The sequence below is a fragment of the Eublepharis macularius genome, chromosome 4, assembly GCF_028583425.1.
Source record: "Eublepharis macularius isolate TG4126 chromosome 4, MPM_Emac_v1.0, whole genome shotgun sequence".
In the NCBI taxonomy this organism is placed as follows: domain Eukaryota; kingdom Metazoa; phylum Chordata; class Lepidosauria; order Squamata; family Eublepharidae; genus Eublepharis; species Eublepharis macularius.
In genome coordinates, this window is record NC_072793.1 from 181,015,583 (window position 1) to 181,039,247 (window position 23,665).

At 43.5% G+C, this 23,665-nt stretch overlaps 1 protein-coding gene across 1 annotated transcript; it reads right to left on the reverse strand.

Moving 5' to 3' along the window:
• Nucleotides 1-70: 70 nt before the first annotated feature.
• LOC129327256 (zinc finger protein 883-like) lies at nt 71-23,414 on the reverse strand. The gene is made up of 3 exons (XM_054975743.1): nt 23,092-23,414; nt 21,722-21,851; nt 71-3,678 (listed from the first exon to the last, which is right to left on the reverse strand). Exons 1-3 carry the CDS (start codon nt 23,170-23,172, stop codon nt 2,000-2,002), a joined length of 1,890 nt encoding a protein of 629 aa, XP_054831718.1. The 5' UTR covers nt 23,173-23,414; the 3' UTR covers nt 71-1,999.
• Nucleotides 23,415-23,665: the final 251 nt, after the last annotated feature.

A 23,665-nucleotide genomic window follows, 5' to 3' on the forward strand; every position in this document is an offset into this window, starting at 1 on the left:
AAATCCACAACAACCAAAAATAAGCATGTTTTGCTCACTGGGGCTAGTATTTAACACTTTAATATATATATATATAAATAAATTTTTATTGAGCTTTTAGAGTAAAGGGGAAGGGGGTACAGAAAGTAATCAATCTTTAACAGGTTCACCATGGGACAGATACATCAGTTCCAAATTATAGATGAGTCAATCTAAAAGCAGAAAGTAAAGATAACAGAACAATATATATCAAGCAAGCAAGCAATGGTCTATATCGAATAAGCAGGAAATATTTTTGTGCTAATTTTCCTCTTTGTTATCTTTGTTCTGGACCCACTCTCCAAAGCTATATACTTGCTTTTCATTATAGTAGAGGTAAGGGGGCCAGGTCAGTATTCGATTCAAGCAAGGGGCAATCCAACCATAGCTAGCTAATTGGGTTTTCATATTAATAAAATTGGAGTATCTACCTAGGCTACAAAGCTAAAACACAGTTTCCATTTTGAAAAATAAGAAAAAAGAGAAGAAGAGAAGGGAGAATTAAGTTGTATATGTTATAGATGAGTTCGTCCAAAAGCAAAGAGTGAGAATAATAGAACACAAAATAATAATCAGAAAATGGTATAACATCTATATCAGAAGGAAACCTTTTTAGTTTTCCTCTTTCTTGCCTCTGTTCTAGGCCAATATACTTAGATTTTCATAATAGTAAAGGTGGAAAGGCCAGACATTATTTAGTTAAAAAAAAGAAGAAGAAAAGAAACAAGAAAAAACTCCAACCGGAGCTGTTTGCTTGTATTTTCATATTGATAAGGCTGGTATGTCTATATAAACTAGAAGACAATTTCCCATTATTATTTTTTTAAAAAAGAGAAAACAAGGGGAAAGGAAAACTGGGTCCTTCATCTACTTTATCTTGACCATCTGCCCTCTTCCTTGAATTTTCATAGTCTTAAAATTATAAAAGAGCAGTCGGCTACTTGACTTTAAACACTCATTTATAATCTAAGAAGAAAGACTAAGATCATCCCTTTGGCAGTAAACATTCAAAGTCTATTATAATACAGAGCCTCAAGAGCTTCCATTAGATTGTTACATATCATTTAACGTATAAAACAAATCGAGATCATAATCCATATTTCTCCAAAAAAGAGAGCAATAATAGCAAAAAAGAAAGATCTTTAGCTCCCTCAGCCCCCCCTCTTAATCCTTCGATACACATACAAAATAGATGGTGTTATACAAACACACACACACACACACACACACACACAATCTTTATTCATCTGGGCCGTCAAGGGAAAGTTTTCTGTGTCTTCCATCCAGTTCGGGGGGGGATCAGCGAGAATGTTGCGTCTTCTCTCTCTTTTTCCCTCCTCCTTCCTGTAAAGTGATACATCCAATCTTTATTCCATCTAGGCCACAGAAAGTAAATTTTCTTATCTTCCATCGAATTCAGGGGGGTCAGCAAAAATCTTATTTCTTCTCCGTTTAATTCTTTGACTGGGAGCCCCTTCATTCAGTAGTAAGATGCTGGATTCTCTCCTTGCAGGTCAGTTTCGTAGTTTCTTTGTATTGCCACCATTTTGTAGACTCAGTAGATTTGTCTCTCCTCGTTCTGTTTTTCTTTCAGATGGTTCTGTCTCCTTAGAAATTTGGTCTGTGTTACAATCTTTTATTTTATTTTTGTCCGCTTACGCTCCAAATAACCCATCGATATTTAATATTTCAGTCATTAGCTTGGAGGCTTGTTGTAATTTGGTAATTAGATCTTCTACCCAAGAAGCCACTTCAGTTATGGTTAGTCTCTCATCACAGTGGTAAAAAGCTTTATTTTGTTAACTGTGCTCGAAAATTAATTGCCTGTCTGCTGGGAGGACACTCACTCCTTTTCCCCCTCTCTGATAGTGAGGTCACCAGTACATTACCATCATTTATAAGTTTTCTTCCCTGCATGAACCTTTTGATTGCTGGTTAACCTGCCCTTCAGTGAGAAGCTATTTGTACACTCCAAGCATTTCTACCGCTTCTCCACTGTGTGAATCTTTTGATGGCTAGTGAGGCTGTCATTGCGAGAGAAGCTCTTTCCACACTCCAAGCATTTATATGGCTTCTCCCCTGTGTGAATCCTATGATGTTTAGTGAGGCTACCATTGAGAGAGAAGCTCTTCCCACATTCCAAGCATTTATATGGCTTGTCCCCTGTGTGAATCCTGTGATGATCAGTGAGGCCACCACTGTGAGAGAAACTCTTCCCACATTCCAAGCATGTATATGGCTTCTCCCCTGTGTGAATCCTGTGATGCTTAGTGAGGTTGCTCTTCTGAGAAAAGCTCATTCCACATTCCAAGCATGTATATGGCTTCTCCCCTGTGTGAATCCTGTGATGTTTAGTGAGGCCACCACTGTGAGAGAAACTCTTCCCACATTCCAAGCATGTATATGGCTTCTCCCCTGTGTGAATCCTGTGATGTTTAGTGAGGTCAGCACTGTGAGAGAAACTCTTCCCACACTCCAAGCATTTATACGGCTTCTCCCCTGTGTGAACCCTTTGATGGAGAGTTAGGCTGTCACTCTGAGAGAAGCCCTTCCCACACTCCAAGCATTTATATGGCTTCTCTCCTGTGTGAATAATACGATGTTTAGTGAGGTTACCCTTGCGAGAAAAGCTCTTCCCACATTCCAAACACTTATATGGCTTCTCCCCTGTGTGAATCCTGTGATGTTTAGTGAGCGCACTACTGTGAGAGAAGCTCTTTGCACACTCCAAACATTTATATGGCTTCTCACCTGTGTGAACCTTTTGATGGCTAATTAGGGTGCTATTATGAGAGAAGCTTTTTCCACACTCCAAGCATTTATACGGCTTCTCCCCCGTGTGAATCCTGTGATGTTTAGTGAGCTCACTGCTGCGAGAGAAGCTCTTTGCACACTCCAAACATTTATATGGCTTCTCACCTGTGTGAACCTTTTGGTGGCTAGTGAGGCTGTCACTGCGAGAGAAGCTCTTTCCACACTCCAAGCATTTATATGGCCTCTCCCCTGTGTGAATCCTTTGATGTTTAGTGAATACACCACTGTCAGAGAAACTCTTCCCACATTCCAAGCATGTATATGGCTTCTCCCCTGTGTGAATCCTGTGATGTTTAGTGAGGTCAGCACTGTGAGAGAAACTCTTCCCACACTCCAAGCATTTATATGGCTTCTCCCCTGTGTGAACCCTGTGATGGATAGTTAGGCTGATATTGTAAAAGAAGCCCTTCCCACACTCCAAGCATTTATATGGCTTCTCCCCTGTGTGAAGCTTTTGATGGCTAGTTAGCTTGTCAGTCTGAGAGAAGCTCTTACCACACTCGAAGCATTTATATGGCTTCACCCCTGTGTGTATCCTCTGATGTTTAGCCAACTTGCTATTCTGAACGAAGGTCTTCCCACACTTCAGGCATTTATATGTTTTCCGCCATGTTGTAATTTTCTGGCATATTTTAACTTGGAGTTTGCCTGGGACCTCAAGTATCTTCCTGCTCTGATGGGCAAGGAATTTCTTCCTCTGCTTCTGTTTTGCTTCCCTTTTGCTTCTCTGCCACTTCTTTGGTACCACTTGTTCCCCAGATTTTGCTTCTCCCTTCAGATCTTCATCTCTTTCCATAATTGCTCTTCCTGGTTCCTTCTCAATTGCCAACTCCCTCACATATGCAGCTGCAAAAGAGAGATGGAAATCACATTTTAAAAAGAAGAAAATCAAAAAGGTAGAAATGACTCAACAGATATTTAAGATTTCATTGCCTTTGAAACCAGAACTCTTTTTATTGGTTCCAGTTAATAAAAACCAAAAACATTTGATTTTGAATATAATCACAACAGCCAGGATACTATATGCGAAACTCTGGAAAAAGACAGCCATTCCAACGCAAGAAAAACTGATTGAAAGAACTCTTGAGACAGCTGAAATGGATAAATTGTTGAGTTTATTGAAAGACATGGACATTACTATGGGTCCTTAGGTCAGCGGACAGGAAAGCCTACCCTGATCAAAAGGGCACTCTGCTCCCCTCTTCTCCTAAATGCTTAACAATGCAACGTGCAGTTTCAGCCGTCCCTGTCAGTAATTGGTTAACTGGATGCCAGCACAGATAAACATTATTTCCTTGGTCATCAGTCCTTGTGTATACATGCTGTGCCTAAATAAAAGAGCCACTGCCTGGCTAGAGAGAGACTAGCCTTCGCAGACTGATGCTCAGAATCTTCAACCCTGTGTCGTGTCATTCCTACAAGTGGCGCAGCTGAACAGGGACACCCGCTCATCAATGCCTGACATAGGCCCCTTGAGTGCACTCCTACGTCGCTGTCTCAGTGACCCTTTCATTGGTGAGTATGGGAGGACAATTTTCACATGCCCAGAGCAGGCATATTGAGGAAGTCCAGTTCCTGGTTCAGAAGTCCAGCAGGACCGCGACTTCTAGTCAACTTCACTCCTTGGTTCAGCAGATCAATAAGTTGTGCCCCTGGTATCCTGAGGAGGTGTCTCTCCACCTCAAGGACTGGGAGAAAATTGGCTGGGTCCTTCATGCCCCGCCACAAGCTCATGTAGAATTGTTGCATACCTGGCATCAATGCAGATATGCAGTGGAGAAGTTTACGCCCTCTCCCACCACTGCTCAATTGTCTACGGACTGTCCACCAGAGTATGCTGAGGTGCAGTTGCTTCCTCCAGCACCACTCAGCTCTCCCTCCTCTCCACAACCTTCTGCACCCCCCAGTAAAGATTTTAATCCTCCACCTTCTGCTGGAGGAGTTCCAGGGGGGCTCGTGAGGGAGGTGCTGGAACGGGAGCTCAGGCAGCCAAAATCTGAGGATGTGGCAGAATTAACTGAAATGCTTGCTGAAATGCCAGTTCATGTAATGGATCAGGTTGATGATCAGGGCCGCCAGATTGTGGAATATAAGCCTCTCTCTTATCCTGTTCTTGCCGAGTTAAGAAAAGCCACAGAGTCTTATCCAGATTTTATCAAGCGTCAGATTGATAATGCTGATGCTCAGGAAGAGCTGCTCCTTAAACTGGCTAAAGAGAATGCTACTTCTGAGTGCCGAAGGGTTATCACAGGTCTGGGAAAAAACCCGGAGTTGGCAGACATGATTGGACCTTACCAGGATATAGGAAATCCCTCTCATCAAGCCTTTTTGCTTGCTGCCACTCTCCCTCAGGGTGGGAAGCCTGAGGGGAAATGTTTTAACTGCGGCAAGCCTGGTCATTTTGCAGCAGAATGCCAGGATCCTGAGGGAGGAGGTGTAAAACCAAGACCTACCAGCCCAACTGGAAATGGAAACCACCACCCCATACTTGTAGCTTTACAACAGCTTCTGGGTACTCTAAATTGGGTCCATCCCTCTTTTGCTCTTCCTACCAGTCTCCTAAGCCTCCTGTTCTCTTCACTGACCACTGCAAAAAAACATCCAAGTGATGTTATTCAAGTCTTACAATCAGTTAATGGCATTCTGGCTCAGCAGTGTGTCAATCAGATTCCTTCCATGAATTCAGGATTTTCCTTGTGCATTCTTCCTACCCCTCAGACTCCTACAGGAGTTTTAGCAATTTCTCAAGAGTCTCGCCCTTTTCTGGTTGAGAGAGATGATATCCTAGTGGCTGCACCCCAGGTGCAAGTTGTGGAGCCTTATACCTATCTAGGGCATCGGATGCTTCACTCCTTTGCTGCTCCGGTGGTTCCTTGTTTAAAGTTCCTGTCTCCTCTTACTCTCGTTGCTTTGCAGCAACTCCTAGGCACCCTTAATTGGGTGCAACCTTATTTTGACTTATCTCCCAGTCTGTTGAGTCCATTGTTTTCCTTGAATACTACTGTGAAACATCCCAGCGATCTTATTACTGTTCCCCTGCCAGCCCAGGCAGCTTTACAACAGGTGAATGAGATTTTAGCTCAGCAGTGTGTAAACAGAGTCCCTGCGAGGCTTGATGGCCTTTGCCTTTTCATCCTTCCCACTCCCCACACTCCCACTGGAGTTCTGGGAATGCTACATCTTGGGCAAGTCTTTCTTGTAGAATGGTTGTATCTTTCTTCTAACTCCACTGGCCAAGCTGTTGTTGAATGGGCTAATCGTTCCTTCAAAACCCTGTTGCAAAAACAATTAAAACAGGGGAAATGTGGAACCCCCAGTTTAGCAAACATTACTCAGCAAGTCCATAAAGTTCTCCCTGCATGACCGCAAACTCCCTGCATGACCGCTTAGAGTATAACCTGTGGGAGCAGCTAACCCGGCAAGTCAATGTCTCACCTTTTGACTTGAGGAGTCTGCTGATTAATTGCTCCTCTGTTGAAAAGGTGCTATGCTAGATTCCAGCTGTGACTCTACACTGAATCTCCTAAGCGATGCAGAGGCCGTGGCCCTTGCAGCCTCTCTAGTCAGCATTCCAGCGCTCACCATTGTGAACCATTGAACTCTTAGCAAAAATAGCTTGTAGCCTGACTAAGACAATGAATGCAACTTCTATTGTAATTGCTGCCCTGAATGCTGAACTCATAGAGCAAAGACATGCTGCTTTGGACAATCGCTCTGCCATTGATTAATTGTTGTTGTTGTACCATCAAAGTTGTGAATCTGTTAAGAATATGTGTTGTTTTAATATCTCTGATAATTCACAAAAAAATATCTGTTCAGTTGAACAATTTACATAACCTAGCTTCTGATATTAAGCAAGATCTGTTACCTTCTTGGTGGGCCTCAGTATGGTCCTGGCTGCCTACTGGGTGGTTTGGTCTCCTTGTCCAATATGGAATTGGGTTTTTAGCATGTTTAATTCTAATTTGTTGCCTGTTACAGTGTCTCCCTGCTCTTGTATCTATGGGGTTGAGGGTGATTGCTAAACAACTTCACGTGTATCCATTAATGGCCCCTCAGGCCATGCATCTGATGTTGGATCCAATCTACAGTCAGATACTGAACAGGACTGCTTATTGTAAATTGATTCCTGCTCCTAATAAATAAATAGGAAAAGAGTGGAGTGTGGGTCCTTAGGTCAGCGGATAGGAAAGCCTACCCTGATCGAAAGGGCACTCTGCTCCCCTCTTCTCCTAAATGCTTAACAATGCAACATGCAGTTTCAGCCGTCCCTGTCAGTAATTGGTTAACTGGATGCCAGCACAGATAAACATTATTTCCTTGGTCATCAGATCTTGTGTATGCATGCTGTGCCTAAATAAAAGAGCCACTGCCTGGCTAGAGAAAGACTAGCCTTCGCAGACTGATGCTCAGAATCTTCAACCCTGTGTCATGTCATTCCTACATGTTACAATATATAATGATGTTTGGGAGCCTTTTTACAGCTGGATACAAAAGAAGTCTGAAGAAACCTAGCTTTTAGCTAAGATGAAGACTTTTATGGTCATTATCTAAAATAAAGGGGAAAATATGCAAATAAATAGCTGATCTGCAGAATGCATTGATGTAACAAGAAATATATTAGATTGAATGGTGCAATGTATTAGAGTTATAAATATGAATTTCTTTTCCCCAACCCCTCTATTCTGTACCCCTTACTTCTTAGTAAAAAAAATACTTATTTTTTAAAAAAGATAGAAATATCTGTTCACAAGTAAAATGAGTATGAATTGTACTGTAAGGAGCAGGCCTTGTTCCAATGAATATAGAGTAAAAAACTTTGGTTCAGGCTTCATTCCTGTAAGAAATCTAACTAGGCCTGTTTGCTGAGAAAGGCACAGCCACTGTTAATTACCTGTCCCTGCCTTGCTTTCATTTTCTGGGAAAGTGGCCTTGAGAAGCCTAGTGCCTGGTAATAATCTCAGCTCTTCCCATACTCTCTAATCTTTCACAGGGATGTAGTGTCCAATTAAGAAACAAGCCCTGATTGGTTCCCTGAGAGTTAAGAAGCCAATCTGTTTCTAGATGGTTTACCATTCCACACCGTTCCACTCTTGACCAGCCTTGCTATCTTGTAGCTATTGCCAACTATCAGCTATGTGAGAAGAGGTCTTCCAGCTCCATGCCCACTCCAAGTTGCTTAGAGTGACCTGGCATGAATGGGCTTTGGTAAGATCAACCAGCTTTGGAACCAACTCAGAGAACTGGGTTTTTTTATAAATTTTTATTTTTTTACTAGAAGATAAAGGATACAGAATAAAGAGGATGGGAAAAAGAAATGCATATTATATATTGCTAATACATTGCACTGTACAATCTATTTCTTCAATGTGTTCTGCAGATCAGCCATTTATTTGCAAATTTTTCCATTTTTAAATAATGTCCATAAAAGTCTTCATCCTAACTAAAAGCTAGGTTTCTTCAGATTTCCTCTGTATTCAGCTATAAAATGGGTCCCAAATGTCATTATATATTGTAATGTCCATGTCTTTCAATAAACTCGACAATTTATCCATTTCAGTTGTCTCAAGAATCCTTTCAATCAGGTATTCTTGAGTTGGGATGACTGTCGTTTTCCAAAGTTTCACATATAGTATTCTGGCTGTTATGATTATATTCAAAATCAAATGTTTTTGGTTTTTATTAACTAGAACCAACATGTGGTTTAATAAAAAGAGTTCTGGTTTCAAAGGCAATGAAATCTTAAGTATCTGTTGAGTCATTTTGTGGACCATCTTCCAGAACTCTGCTGCTTTTTTACATGTCCACCACATATGATAATATGAACCCTGGTTACTCTCACATGTCCACATTTATTTGACATATTTAAAGACATGTTAGCTATCCTAATAGGAGTTCGATGCCCTCTATAGAACATTTTGTAAATATTTTCTTTCAAAGAACTTGCTTTTTTCATCCCGAAATTGCCCTTCCACATTTGCGACCATTGCTCTAAGTCAATTGTGTGTCCCACATTCTCTGCCCATTTTATCATGGTATGTTTAACTTCCTCCCCCTGTAATTTTGCGTTTAAAAGCATACTATATAATTTCTTTATTATTTTAACATCAGCACCACACATTATCATGTCAATATTCTCATCCTTTTCGTAGAAGCCCATTACCTTGTCTTTTTTATATCTAGATTCCAATTGTGTCTGGCACCACCATCCCAACTCAATGTCTAACTCTCATTTCTTTGGGGTTTTTTAATAGACCAACTGGTTTCAACAGTACCTTGTAGGCAGGGGCTTTCGCCTCTTTTTTCAAGTTAGGTTGTGTAAATGCCTCGATTGGAGAGACCCACAAAGGGATTTTCTCATAAAAGATGAGTCTTGTTCTTTCCCAAACCATCACTAATGCCTTCCTTATCCAATGGTTTTTAAAGTATTTATGGTATTCCCATTTTTTATACCAGAGAAATACATGCCAGCCCATCAGTAAGTCATGTCCTTCCAGGTGTAAAAGTCTTTCGTTTTCCAGGGTAATCCATTCTCTCAACTAATTCAACGCATAGGCCTTATAGTATAACCCCCCAATCCGGTAGGGCAAAACCTGCTTTTTCCTTTTTGTCTTGTAACGCTTTCAGCTTGATTCGTAGTCTTTTATTCTGCCAAATAAAAGACTGCACAGCCTGGTTAAGTTCCTTGTCTGTCTTCCTTCCTGTTAGAAAACCTACTTGGTCTTGATGGATCATCTGGTCCAGTATTTTCTTCATTCGCCATGAGAGTATAGTTGCAAAGATTTTATAATCTACATTCAACAGTGAGACTGATCTGTAGTTTTTAATTTCTTTCAAGTCCGTTCCTTCCTTTGGTATTAGAGAAATCGTGGCTTCTTTCCAAGTCTCTGATAAGGATTCTCTATCCCATATTTTTCCATCAAGCACTTGAATGGGGCTATTAGGGTCTCTTCAAAACATGGGTAGAATTCAGCTGGAATGCCATCTGGTCCTGGAGATTTTCCCTTATTTTGTCTTTTAATTGCCTGTGCTATTTCGTTCATAGTAATTGGATCATTTAAAATTTTTCTCTGTTCTTCCTTAAATTTCTTCAGTTGCATGTTCTTTAAACAGGCTTCTTGTTGCTCTGGATGGACAGTCATTTTCCCATAAAGCTTCTTATAAAAGAGTTCTACCACCTTCTTTATTTCCTCCTGAAGTATTTTCTCTTCTCCTTTTTCATCCCTCAATGATATTATTTGTCTTTTACAGTTTTCTCTTCTTAATTTGTAAGCTAGTCACCTCGTGGGTTTACTTGCATTTTCAAAGTAATTTAATTTTGCAAATTTAATTTTTTTCTCCATCTCCTCTGTTAATATCAGGTTAAGTTTATGTTGCAGTATCTTTATCTTCAGTTTTACTGTATCTTTTCCAGGGGTGTCTTTTAGGTTGTCTTTCTCTTCTTTTTAATTCCTTTCCAATTTCTGGTAATCTTTATTTCTCTCTTTCTTTTTCTGAGCTGCATATCTAATGGCCAGTCTTCTAAAAAGGTCTTTACTTGCATCCCACACTATATCCACAGTTGTCTCATTGTTTAGATTTTGTTTAAAAAACCATTCCATTGCTTTGGAAATCATTTCTTTACATTTTTTGTCCTTTAATAGGCCTATATTCAGTCGCCACCTAAATGGTCTTCTTTCTTCTTTTATCCTAATTATCAGAGGGTTGTGATCTCCAATCACTTGCGGTAAAATATCTATTTCTTCTATGTCCGCCACTGCCAATGTTGAGGTCCAGCACTAGGGGTGTGCAAAGGCACACTGTTTCGGGATTCTCGTTTCAGGTATACCTGAAACGAGAATCTGTTTCGGCAACAGCTAAATCCGAAATGGCAAGCCGTTTCGGGTTTAGCGGTTCGGGTATCGTTTTGGGTTGTTTCGGGTTTCTTTTCGATGAGAAAATGCCTCCGTCTTCCCGGACGCCTGGGGGAGGCATTTTCCCACCGAATCTTGGTGAGGACCTTCCTCTAACTCCTCTCTAACAACCCACCAAGTTTCAGACCGATTGGCCATGTTATGGCCCCCCAAACCAGGTCCCCCTATCCTCGCCTAAAAAAGATAAACGTGAACATATTTTTAGCTTGCTGCTGCTTATCTTCTTCATTATTTCCTATGGGGAAAAAATGAAGAGGCAGGCTTGTCTTGCCAGGGGTGGCATTTTGCATGCAAAATGCATGCAAAATGCCCCCCAACCCTCAGGGGCCCTTCTCCCACCTTTCCTCCCACCACCCACCAAGGCTCAGCCTGCTCCCACTTGGGGGGGGCATTTCATGGCCTCCCCAAGTAGGTGCTCTTTTCTCTACCAATTCCACCTGGGGGAGGCTTGTCTTGCCAGGGGTGGCATTTTGCATGCAAAATACCCCCCAACCCTCTGGGGCCCTTCTCCCACCTCTACTCCCACTCCCCACCAAGGCTCAGCCTGCTGCCACTTGGGGGGGGCATTTCATGGCCTCCCCAAGTAGGTGCTCTCAGCCCCCAAAGTCCACCCCCCACAGCCCCACACAAACCCAACTCCCCCCCAGCAGCCACACACAGACTCAAATCCCGATTCCCCACATTAGCCCCTCACAGACCCAAATCCACCCCCAGCAACCCCACACCCATAACCCCAGGAACAGGCTGGCAAAGGCCAGCCCTCCCCCTTTGTTCCCTATGCTGGGAACTTCTAAACTCTCTTTCCCAGGACAATTCCGCACAGCCCAGGGGTGCCACAATGGTGGGCAAAGTTCTTTTTTTTTTTTTAAATAAAATTTTATTGGTGAGTGGAAAAAAGAAAAGAATTTTCAAATTTAACACATATAATCCCATTTCCCCCCTCTATCCCCCACCCTTTCCCTCCCCCCTCCCTATTGACTTCCAACAGCTTTCCAGCACTTAACCCTTCTTATTGCTTAAATCTATTTCATTTACATTTTCCTACCCTCTATAAATCATAATATCTCTTACTCTAAGCACATTCTGATTCTTTTACATAGACTCTATCAAGCATACTATCCATATGATATATATCGTGTCAATAAATCATAACCATATAGTATAGTATATAGCAGGGATCACAGTGTCTCTTACTTTAAACATGTTCTATTTCTTTTAAACATATACTCCGTCAAATATACTATCAATATAGTATATATTATAAAACATATATTGTATGCTATGCCACCAGTGTAACACAGCACCCAACATAGTATAACACAGCAACCTGATATTGTATTAAATCTGATCCACTAACCCATCGTTTTATATTGTATATAACATACCTATGATATATAGTAATAATAATATACATATATAGTAATAATATATCTATTTAACCATTCTCATTATCCCATATATTCTATGTAAAGTTCCCCTAAATATTGTGCTAGCTTAGATTGTAATTACATTCCCCCTAAACGGTAAGATCCCTTCTCTCCCCCCTTTCCAACATTATTCTTTAAAAATTCTCAAACTGCCACAGTTCTCCTTTTACATCCCATTTTTTTTCCAAAAATTGTTTCAGTTTCCCCCAATCAACAATGTATTGCCCTAGGTCAAGATCTTTGAGTTTCCTTGTCATTTTGTCCATTTCCGCCATGTACAGCAATTTATAAATCCAGTCTTCTACTGTTGGTATTTCTTGTGTCTTCCATTTCTGCGCATACAAAAGTCTTGCCGCTGCAGTCATGTAAAATAACAATGTTCTATGCTGCGTTGGAACAGTCTCCATTCCCAAGTTCAGTAGAAACAGTTCTGGGTTCTTATTTATTTGTATTTGTAAAATCTCATTAATTACTTCCGATTATTTCTCCCCAGTACTGCTTAGCTACTTCAAATGTGGTGGGCAAACTTCTGAGTGCCAACTTGTCCCTGGGACAGAGCACCTGACCTGACACACAGACAACCACCCCCTGACACCCCCACCACCTACAGAGAAGCCTGGCCAGCCTGCCGTACTGTTTCCTATGATGGGAACCAACTGCACATCAAAGAATAAAACACGAACAACACAAAATAAATTTTTAAAAAAATTATTTTCTCACTTTCAAAGTACAAGTAGGCAAAGCATTATGACACATTACACCAGCAGTCCGCCACACAGAAAAATAACACGACCCACTGAACATCAGAGAATCACAAAAACACAATTCCTGTCAAAAACACTTTATTTCTTGAACAGCTTTAGGTTACACAGCAGGGGGGCACACCAAAGGGTATGCCAGAAGTATCTTACACAAAAATAACACAACTCACTTCACATTAAAAAATCACCCCAAAACACAATTGCTTTCAAAAACACTTTATTTCTTTAACTGTTTTAGGTTACAGAGTAGGAGGGCACAACAGGGCATGAAAGCAGCGTACTACACAAAATAATACAGCCCACTTCACCTTTTTTGACAGCAATTGTGTTTGAGTGATTCTCTGATGTGAAGTGAGTTGTGTTATTTTTGTGTAGTAGACTGCTTTTACGCCCTGTGGTGCCTTCCTACTGTGTAACCTAAAGCAGTTAAAGAAATAAAGTGCTTTTGACAGCATTTTTTTGGGGTGATTCTTTAATGTGAAGTGAGTTGTGTTATTTTTGTGTAAGATACTGCTGCCATGCCCTTTGGTGTGCCCCCCTGCTGTGTAACCTAAAGCTGTTCAAGAAATAAAGTGTTTTTGACAGGAATTGTGTTTTTGTGATTCTCTGATCTTAAGTGAGTCATGTTATTTTTCTGTGTGGGGGACTGCCGGTGTAATGTGTCATAATGCTTTGCCTACTTGTACTTTGAAAGTGAGAAATTTTTTAAAAACTTTGTGTTGTTCGTGTTTTATTCTTTGTTGTCCAGTTGGTTCCCATCATAGAGAACAATGGGGCTGGCTGGCCAGCCATCTCTGTAGGTGGTGGGGTAATTTGAGGGAGGGTGTCTGTGGTTCAGGTGCTCTTTCACAGGGACCAGCTGGCACTCAGAAGTGTGTCCACCATTGTGGCATCCCTGGGCTGTGCACATTTGCTCTGGAAAACAGAGTGTTATAGTTCACAGCATAGGAAACAAAGGGAGAAGGCTGGCCAGCCTGTTCCTGGGATTGTGTGGGGCTGCTGGGGCTGGATTTGGGCCTGTGAAGAGCTACTGTGGGGATTTGGATGTGTGTGGCAGCTGGGGGAGAATTGGGTATGTGTGGGGCTGTAGGGGGTGGACTTTGGGGGCTGAGAGCACCTACTTTGGGAGGCCATGAAATGCCCCCCCCCCAAATGGGAGCAGGCTGAGCCTTGGGGCTGAGCCTTGGTGGGGGGTGGGAGGAAAGGTAGGAGAAGGGCCCCTGAGGGTTGGGGGCATTTTGCATGCAAAATGCCACCCCTAGCAAGACAAGCCTGCCTCTTCATTTTCCCCCCAATAGGAAACATGGAGATCAGCAGCAGCATCCACAACGTAAGCGATCATCATCAGCAAGCAAAAACCTTTCCCTTTTAGGCGAGGATAGGGGGACCTGTTTTGGGAGGCCATAACTTGGCCCCCCAAAGTCTAATCTTTCTGAAACTTGGGGGGTTGTTAGAGGGGAGTTAGAGGAAGGTCTCCACCAAGTTTGGCTTGATATGGTGGGAAAATGCCGCCCCCAGGCTTCCGGGAAGCCTGGGGGAGACTTTTTCCCATTGAAATGCATTACTAAAACAAGCTGAAATGTCAAAACGTTTCGGAAATCGCTGTTTCGGATTACCCGAAACGTTTCGGTTTTTCTGAAACGTTTCGGGAGAACCCGAAACAACCTGAAACAGGTTGTTTCAGGTTTTTTTCGGGTATCATATACCCAAATTGCACACCCCTACCCAGCACATATCTATTTGTGATTTGTGTCTATCAGAGTAGAAGGTATAATTGGTTGAATTTGGGTTTCGAATTCTCCATAAATCCACAAGGGCCAGTTCCTCTGCAAATTCAAAAAAATTCTAGGGGAGGGTTTCCCCCCCCCTTTTTCCCGTTCTTCACCTGTTTCCTATCCAAATTTTTATAAAGTATTATTATGGTAACTGGTTCATGAGCTTTCACAGAGTGAATTCAATGAAGTGATTTATAGCTTTGAGGCTTTAGAGACAAAAGAACCCACACAGGAATAAAATATAATTATTCATTAATTAAGTGCAAGGTTACGAAAAATCACAAGACAGAATGTAGTAATGTAGCTTATGAAGTGGGTGAGAAGATGAGAAGGAAGCAAGAAAAGATAGAAATTGGGGGGCTGCCAGGAGGAGGGAAAGAGGAAATGGTGGTGAAGAAGGGGATATAGTGGGAAATGAGGCCCCCCTCACAAGCCATCATTGCAGGATGAACCCTGTGCAAATGGACCCAGGCCTGGCCGCTGGCCCTGTGCAACTCATTCACAGTTTTTCCAGAAAGGATGAGAAGGAGATGGAAGCAGGGAAAGATGAAGAGGAAGGTGAGGACAGATAAAGGTAGGTAGGCTGATGGGTGGGAAGGAGGGAAGTAATCAGGAAAAGGAGGAAGGGTGTGAAGGCTTTCAGGGAAGGGGAAGAGGAAGTAAGAGGGGAGAACAAACAAAATTAGATGCCCACCCAATTCTTATAGTTGCCCATCTGTAAACACTAACACTAGATGTAATGATTCCAAGTAAATGTGTGCATGTGTCTTTAAATGCTTGGTTTGAGCTAGGTGAAGAGTGGGGGTGAAAGAGAGGAATGAGTGAGCGATATGATTGGTTGATGACAGAGAGTGGGCGGAGTGAAGGCAGTTTTCAGTTACTGAGGGAGAGAAAAAGATTCAGTCAGGGCAAGAGAGGCGAGCTGTGTGCAGCCTGAGGGTGTTCATGTATTTGTGAGGGAAAGGCAGCCTGAGTGGAAGCCTGAACTGAGTGTGTCTGTGAGACTATATATTCATTCTATTTGAAGCAGGCAAACTGTGTGTGCGCCTGAGAGAGAAAGAACTGAGAGTGAAAAGAAAACAGGCTAGCTGTGTGCTGTCTGAGGAGTTCTCTGTGAGAGAAATATAGAGCCTAGAGAAAGAGGCTAACTGTGTGTGAAGCCTTACAAGAGATCTGTGTGAATGAGTTTGGTTGAAGCAACTAGAAGAACTAAGAACTACTTTTAAGTAACCAATACGCTTCTTAAAAAATAAACTTTTATTTTGTTTTGTTATATCCCAGAGTAGCAGTCATTGTTATCTCCCATGCCTATCCTCAGGGCCAAATAGAACCACGAAGGAGCCTGACGCATAAACACGTTACCAAAGGGAAAACTTAAATAAAATAGGCCCCTCAAAGTTGGCCTCTTGCTTCAGAATGACGATGGGAGTTGCTGTGCCCCAAATGAAGGTCACTGGGCCACTGTGGCCCATGCAATCTGCAAAAAAAAAACGCCCCCACAATTTGCACAGAGAGCTACACTTGATTGTGGCAGGCATAACTCATCAAAAAAAAGAAGCAAGGATCTCAAAATTGACACACACACCCTGGTGGCAGCACAGAGAAAGAGTGTGGAAAAATAGTCCCTCCTTTACTAAACAGAGGGGGTTTAAGAATTTCCCTCAGCTACTGGAGCCAGACTGGTTTAATGGGTAGAGAGAGTCTGGTAATTTAGGGAAATCTCAAGCCCCCACCTGGAGGATGGCAACCTTAGGCAGAGCTGCTCTGGATACAAATACTGTTAAATGTCTCAAGTGGGCACACCCCAAGTAAAATAATCATAAAGTATGTGATAACATCCACCATATAGTAACATTTGCATACACACACAAAATCAAGGTGACGACGGATACTATAAAAATAAAAATCACAAATAACATTAAAATATGTATTGTCGAAGGCTTTCACGGCCGGAGAACGATGGTTGTTGGGGGTTTTCCGGGCTGTATTGCCATGGTCTTGGCATTGTAGTTCCTGACGTTTCGCCAGCAGCTGTGGCTGGCATCTTCAGAGGTGTAGCACCAAAAGACAGAGATCTCTCAGTGTCACAGTGTGGAAAAGATGTAGGTCATTTGTATCTACTCAGGAGGGGTGGGGTTGAGCTGAGTCATTCTGTAAGAGTTTCCCAGGGTGTGGAATGCTAATGGCAGGAGGCTTCATTGTATCCTGAGGAGGTTCTTTTGCATATGGATTGGTGCTTGATGTGCTAATCTTCTCTGCAGGACTATTGTCGGGTGTGGAGTGTTTTGTTGGCCTGGTGTTTTTCAGAACTGGAGCCCATGCTCTGTTCATTCTTAAGGTTTCTTCTTTCCTGTTGAAGTTTTGCTTATGCTTGTGAATTTCAATGGCTTCCCTGTGCAGTCTGACAAAGTAGTTGGAAGTGTTGTCCAGTATTTTGGTGTCCTGGAATAAGATACTGTGCCCTGTTTGAGTTAGGCTATGTTCAGCCACTGCTGATTTTTCAGGCTGTCCAAGTCTGCAGTGTCTTTCATGTTCTTTTATTCTTGTCTGGATGCTACGCTTTGTGGTCCCGATGTAAACTTGTCCACAGCTGCAGGGTATACGGTATACTCCTGCAGAGGTGAGGGGGTCTCTGCTGTCTTTTGCTGATCGTAGCATCTGTTGTATTTTTCGGGTGGGTCTGAATACTGCTTGAAGGTTATGCTTTTTCATAAGCTTTCCCATCTGATCAGTAATTCCTTTGATATATGGCAAAAACACTTTTCCTGTAGGTGACTGTTTTTCCTTGGTTGTTTGATTCATCCTGGGTTTGATTGCTCTTCGGATTTCATTTCTGGAGTAGCCATTTGCCTGAAGTGCGTGGTTTAGATGATTAATTTCCTCATTGAGAAAGCGCGGCTCACATATCCGTCTTGCACGATCCACTAATGTTTTCATTATGCCTCTTTTCTGTCGGGGGTGGTGATTGGAGTTTTTGTGTAAGTACCGATCAGTGTGAGTTGGTTTCCTGTAGACCTTGTGACCTAACTGAAAGTTTGCTTTGCGGATGACCAAGGTATCCAGGAATGAGAGTTTTCCCTCACTTTCTTTCTCCATTGTGAATTGTATGTTCAGGTGGATGTTGTTGAGATGATTCAAAAACTCCATCAATTCTTCCTCCCCATGGCTCCAAATGATGAATGTATCATCCACAAACCGGAACCATACACTGGGTTTGTGGGGTGCTGATTCTAGAGCTGTTTTTTCAAAATGTTCCATGTAGAAGTTTGCTATAACTGGGCTGAGTGGGCTCCCCATGGCCACCCCATCCATCTGTTCATAGAATTCGTTGTCCCATTGGAAGTAACTGGTTGTCAGACTACAGTGATCTTGAAAACGGAGGAATACAAAAAGAAGATTAAGGAACTCCTGGACCCCTCCACCTACAAAAAACTAAAACGAGATCCCACTTGCAAAATCACCAGGCTAACAAATGCGCTGATCAAGAATTCCTCACTACATCCCGACACGCACAGCAAACTATGCAAGACTGAAGCACAGCCACCTAGACTATATGGACTCCCCAAAATACATAAAGACTCAGTCCCACTCCGACCCATTGTGAGTGCCATTGGTTCACCGACATATGAATTAGCTAGACATCTGGCAGATCTCCTGCAGGACCACATCGGGAAAACCTCGTCTTACATCAAAGATTCAGCAGATTTCATCAACAAAATCAGTTCTCTGAAACTCAATCCACAAGACATACTTGTCAGTTTTGATGTTGTATCCCTGTTTACCAAGGTTCCAGTAAAAGACACTATTGCACTGATTAATCAGATTTTCCCAGAGGATGTAACAGCCTTATTCCATCATTGTCTGACAACCAGTTACTTCCAATGGGACAACGAATTCTATGAACAGATGGATGGGGTGGCCATGGGGAGCCCACTCAGCCCAGTTATAGCAAACTTCTACATGGAACATTTTGAAAAAACAGCTCTAGAATCAGCACCCCACAAACCCAGTGTATGGTTCCGGTTTGTGGATGATACATTCATCATTTGGAGCCATGGGGAGGAAGAATTGATGGAGTTTTTGAATCATCTCAACAACATCCACCTGAACATACAATTCACAATGGAGAAAGAAAGTGAGGGAAAACTCTCATTCCTGGATACCTTGGTCATCCGCAAAGCAAACTTTCAGTTAGGTCACAAGGTCTACAGGAAACCAACTCACACTGATCGGTACTTACACAAAAACTCCAATCACCACCCCCGACAGAAAAGAGGCATAATGAAAACATTAGTGGATCGTGCAAGACGGATATGTGAGCCGCGCTTTCTCAATGAGGAAATTAATCATCTAAACCACGCACTTCAGGCAAATGGCTACTCCAGAAATGAAATCCGAAGAGCAATCAAACCCAGGATGAATCAAACAACCAAGGAAAAACAGTCACCTACAGGAAAAGTGTTTTTGCCATATATCAAAGGAATTACTGATCAGATGGGAAAGCTTATGAAAAAGCATAACCTTCAAGCAGTATTCAGACCCACCCGAAAAATACAACAGATGCTACGATCAGCAAAAGACAGCAGAGACCCCCTCACCTCTGCAGGAGTATACCGTATACCCTGCAGCTGTGGACAAGTTTACATCGGGACCACAAAGCGTAGCATCCAGACAAGAATAAAAGAACATGAAAGACACTGCAGACTTGGACAGCCTGAAAAATCAGCAGTGGCTGAACATAGCCTAACTCAAACAGGGCACAGTATCTTATTCCAGGACACCAAAATACTGGACAACACTTCCAACTACTTTGTCAGACTGCACAGGGAAGCCATTGAAATTCACAAGCATAAGCAAAACTTCAACAGGAAAGAAGAAACCTTAAGAATGAACAGAGCATGGGCTCCAGTTCTGAAAAACACCAGGCCAACAAAACACTCCACACCCGACAATAGCCCTGCAGAGAAGATTAGCACATCAAGCACCAATCCATATGCAAAAGAACCTCCTCAGGATACAATGAAGCCTCCCGCCATTAGCATTCCACACCCTGGGAAACTCTTACAGAATGACTCAGCTCAACCCCACCCCTCCTGAGTAGATACAAATGACCTACATCTTTTCCACACTGTGACACTGAGAGATCTCTGTCTTTTGGTGCTACACCTCTGAAGATGCCAGCCACAGCTGCTGGCGAAACGTCAGGAACTACAATGCCAAGACCACGGCAATACAGCCCGGAAAACCCCCAACAACCAACATTAAAATAATCTTAATAAGAAGGATGAACCTGATGCGCCGCTATCAATTTATTACTGTTTGGCTCAATTTCTGTCAGCAGCCATCTTAAATCACCGTGATTAGCTATTTGCAGTCAGCTGCTTCTTTTAGTTTACAGATTTGTGACCGCACTGAACCCACGTTCCACTAAATATATTGAAGGAAATTCAGTAGAGTCCACCATGATCCACGCAGGCCAAGGCAGGCACAGAACAGCAGCAGCTGAAGGTCTGAAGGCAGAGGCCAGCAGCAGCCACCACACAACAGCCCAGCAGCAACACCAGCCTTACCAGGGAGCACGTGCATCTGCAAACTGCAAATTCAGGGCTGTCCTGGGGGACCCCTTTCCCCCTCTGATCACAGGGAAGACTAGGGCTGTTTCCAGATGGCTTACCTTCACCCGGAACGTCGCGCCTCGTTGCGGTGAAAATGAGAAATATCGCATTTCCTCTCACGAGTTTTGTGTGACGTCTAATCCCCTTTCCAATGTGCGTGGATTGAACCAGTGACTTTCCACAAGCAAAACAGGAGCTCTGCCATGGCGGATGGGTCCCTTTTCTGCTCGTCCCATCGCCAATGCCAGGTCTCTTTTCCCCGCCCACCCCCCAACATACTCAGTCACACAACCGAAGGCCTGTGGGAGAGCCACTCTGTATCAAAATAAGAAGACCAGAGACTGAAACAGGAGCTGCAGGGCTTTGCTAGCGTGAATCTAATGGGATATCATCCTCTTCATCAACAGATTTCTCTTTGCAACTTGAATTTATCTAATCCTTTCATTTTCAGGGGCCTTAGGGCCCCCCCCAGGTGTTTCCTATCTTTCCCCCGCCTTTCTTTTCCCATTAACTCTTGGAATAACATACGCCTTCAGTAGTTTCAACAATGAGGGGGTCACGGCCCCTTTAAGTACTACACATAAATATTCTGTTTGGCTGACAGGGAACTTACAGCGTCTGTGACTAATGGCGGCTTCACTGAGAGAGTATGCGAAACTGCTCCACAGGGATTTAATGAGGAAGGCTCTTTGGGCTTATGGCAATAATGTCATTTATTATGTTTATGTAGTAATTGTAAAATCATTTATTTGCAATAAGACTACATGTGCCTGCTGAAGAAGTGATCTATTCACGAAACGGGCTAATACTACGTATGCTGGCAAATCCTGTCCCGTGGCTGACGAAGGGGCTGATATTGCTGACTTGGCATTGGACCCCTTCAGCTCTTCACAGCCTCTTCTCTTCGACTGCAGTGTGATGTTACTGGACATTTTCGCCCTTTAAATGTTTTTGCTGTGGACGGTATTCCTTGTAAACCGCTTCATGGCTCCCTAATTGAGTGGAAGTGCCAGTGTGCACCCTTATATTGGTGTAATTGAGTGTTGCTGCCTTTAGGTTATATAATTCTTAGGAGGTGCCTGCGTACACCCCTCCTTTACTGTTTTGTGCCAATGAGCACTTTTGTGATGTATTTACTGGGATGGTTGTTGTAATATTCACACCTTGATTACTTTAGCACTTGGATTACTTTGTATATACACATTATAACTGTATTTTTGATAAATTGAGTGTTCTTAATGTGCATTTATTGAGTTTTCACCTTACAGCCCTGGTTTTGTCTGTAATCTAGCTTATCTTTCCTATGTGGCAAATGAAAATGAGTCCTGAAATCAAAGAGAGCCAAAGAAAGTTGCTGTCCACTCCCTTCTTTTCTGTGTTCATGATAAAAGATCTTACCAAGGGAGGCCACGGTCTCGTAATTCTCCTCCATCACTTCCCAGTAGAGTTTTCTTTGGCCTGGATCCAGGAGAGCCCATTCCTCCTCCGTGAAGAACACAGCTACTTCCAGAAAGGACTTTGGGAATGCCTGGAAGAGGAAAATAGTGCCCAGTCAAACATATATTCTTGTTCCTGAGCATTCAAGAAATGAAGGAAGAATCCCTTTGGCTAGTCATCTGATTAAATGAACGCAATACAGCAAACTGATGGCAAGAAAAATTGCGTTCCCTCCTCCAGCTCCCAACAAGCAAAATATACTGAAATTCTGCAAGAAAGCCAGAACATTGCAGAGAACTGGGCTTCGGTGAAAGGTAAAGGGAGTCCCCTGTGCAAGCACCAAGTCATTACTGACCCATGGGGAGACGTTGCACCACAACGTTTTCTTGGCAGACTCTTTTTTATGGGGTGGTTTGCCATTGCCTTCCTCAGTCATCTACACTTTACCCCCAGGAAACTGGGTCTTCATTTGACCGACCTCAGAAGGATGGAAGGCTGAGTCAACCTTGAGCCAGCTACCTGAACCCAGCTTCCGCTGGGATCGAACTCAAGTTGTGAGCAGAGCTTGGGCTGAAGTACTGCCGCTTACCACTCCATGGGGCTCTTTAGTCAAGTCCAATTAAATGTTAACTACCCTAGCTGACTCTTCGCTCTTGAGTTACCTCGCCTGATCCTGCACCCTGGATATACACAGAATTTTTGTTTGCACACAAGAGGTTTCCTCTTTCCAAGAAGGCTTCCTCTTTCAGTATTTCTGCCTGCAGAGGTGCTCTGTGTTACTTTAAAACTTGCCTCCAGCTCTGTCAACACGAAGTGGCATAATTAACAGCAGGAGTTCAGTTCAGCAGCACCTCAGAGACCCACAAGATTTCCAGGAGATGCGCTCTTGAGAGCTCCCTTCCTCCCAAGTCATCGGGTGCTGCCATTTCTTGTAGGGCTGCCACCTCCAGGCCGTGAAATTCCTGGAGATCTGGGGGATGTAGCTGGGAGAGGTTGGAGTTTGGGGAGGGAAGAGACCTCACCCTCTAAAGCAGTCACTTTCTCCAGGGGAAATCATCTCTGTGGCCTGGAGATCACTTGTCATTCCGGGAGATTTCCAGCAATCACCTGGAGGTTGGCAGCCGCAATTTCTTAGCTGAAATCAACCCCCCCCCCCCAACACTCTCACACATTCCCAGTGGGGAAAAAACTCTGCAGGAGTCCGGGGCTCTGCGGGTGACACGGGGATCTCCCTGCACGCCGGGGTGGGGATCTCCCCACCCCGTTCACACGTGTTTTCTGCCCCCTCCCCTCTTCTGACCCAGCCCCTGTCCATGAGGCCCTCCACTCACCTTTCCCGCAGAGGGGCGGAGGCCAAAGTCCCCCTCCAGTCGAGGCAGACGAAAAAGAGGAACAGCCCCGCAGGCCTCCATGGTCCCGTCCCCCCCACTCCCCGCCTGGCTTCCTTTTCTCCCCGGGAACGAAGAAAGGCCTGGCCGCGCCCGGGAATTGCACTCACTCCCCTGCAACTACCAGAGCCCAGGCGGGGGGACAAACCCGGAGCGTCCCTGTGACAGCTCTTCGGTCCGGGCGGGGCAGCTGCCGACACTGAAGCGCCTCTGAGGAGGGGCAGGAGAGGAAGCCTTTCCGGCCCGGAGCTTCACGGCTTCTGACAGGTCCCGCTTCAATCTTGGACAAACTACACTTCCCAGACGCCCTCGCCATCCCCGTAGAAGATTATCTAGACTGAGCCGAGTGTGAGAGGCGGAGTCTTCTTCCTAGAGAGGCCAGGAGAGTCGAGCCTCGGCTCTTTGTTCTCTATAAGAACTACACTTCCCAGAGGACCTTGCGGACCCAATGATTCGATTGCCAGCCTCCAGGGGGTGACTGGAGATCTCCCGGAATTGCAACTGATCTCCCGTTGAC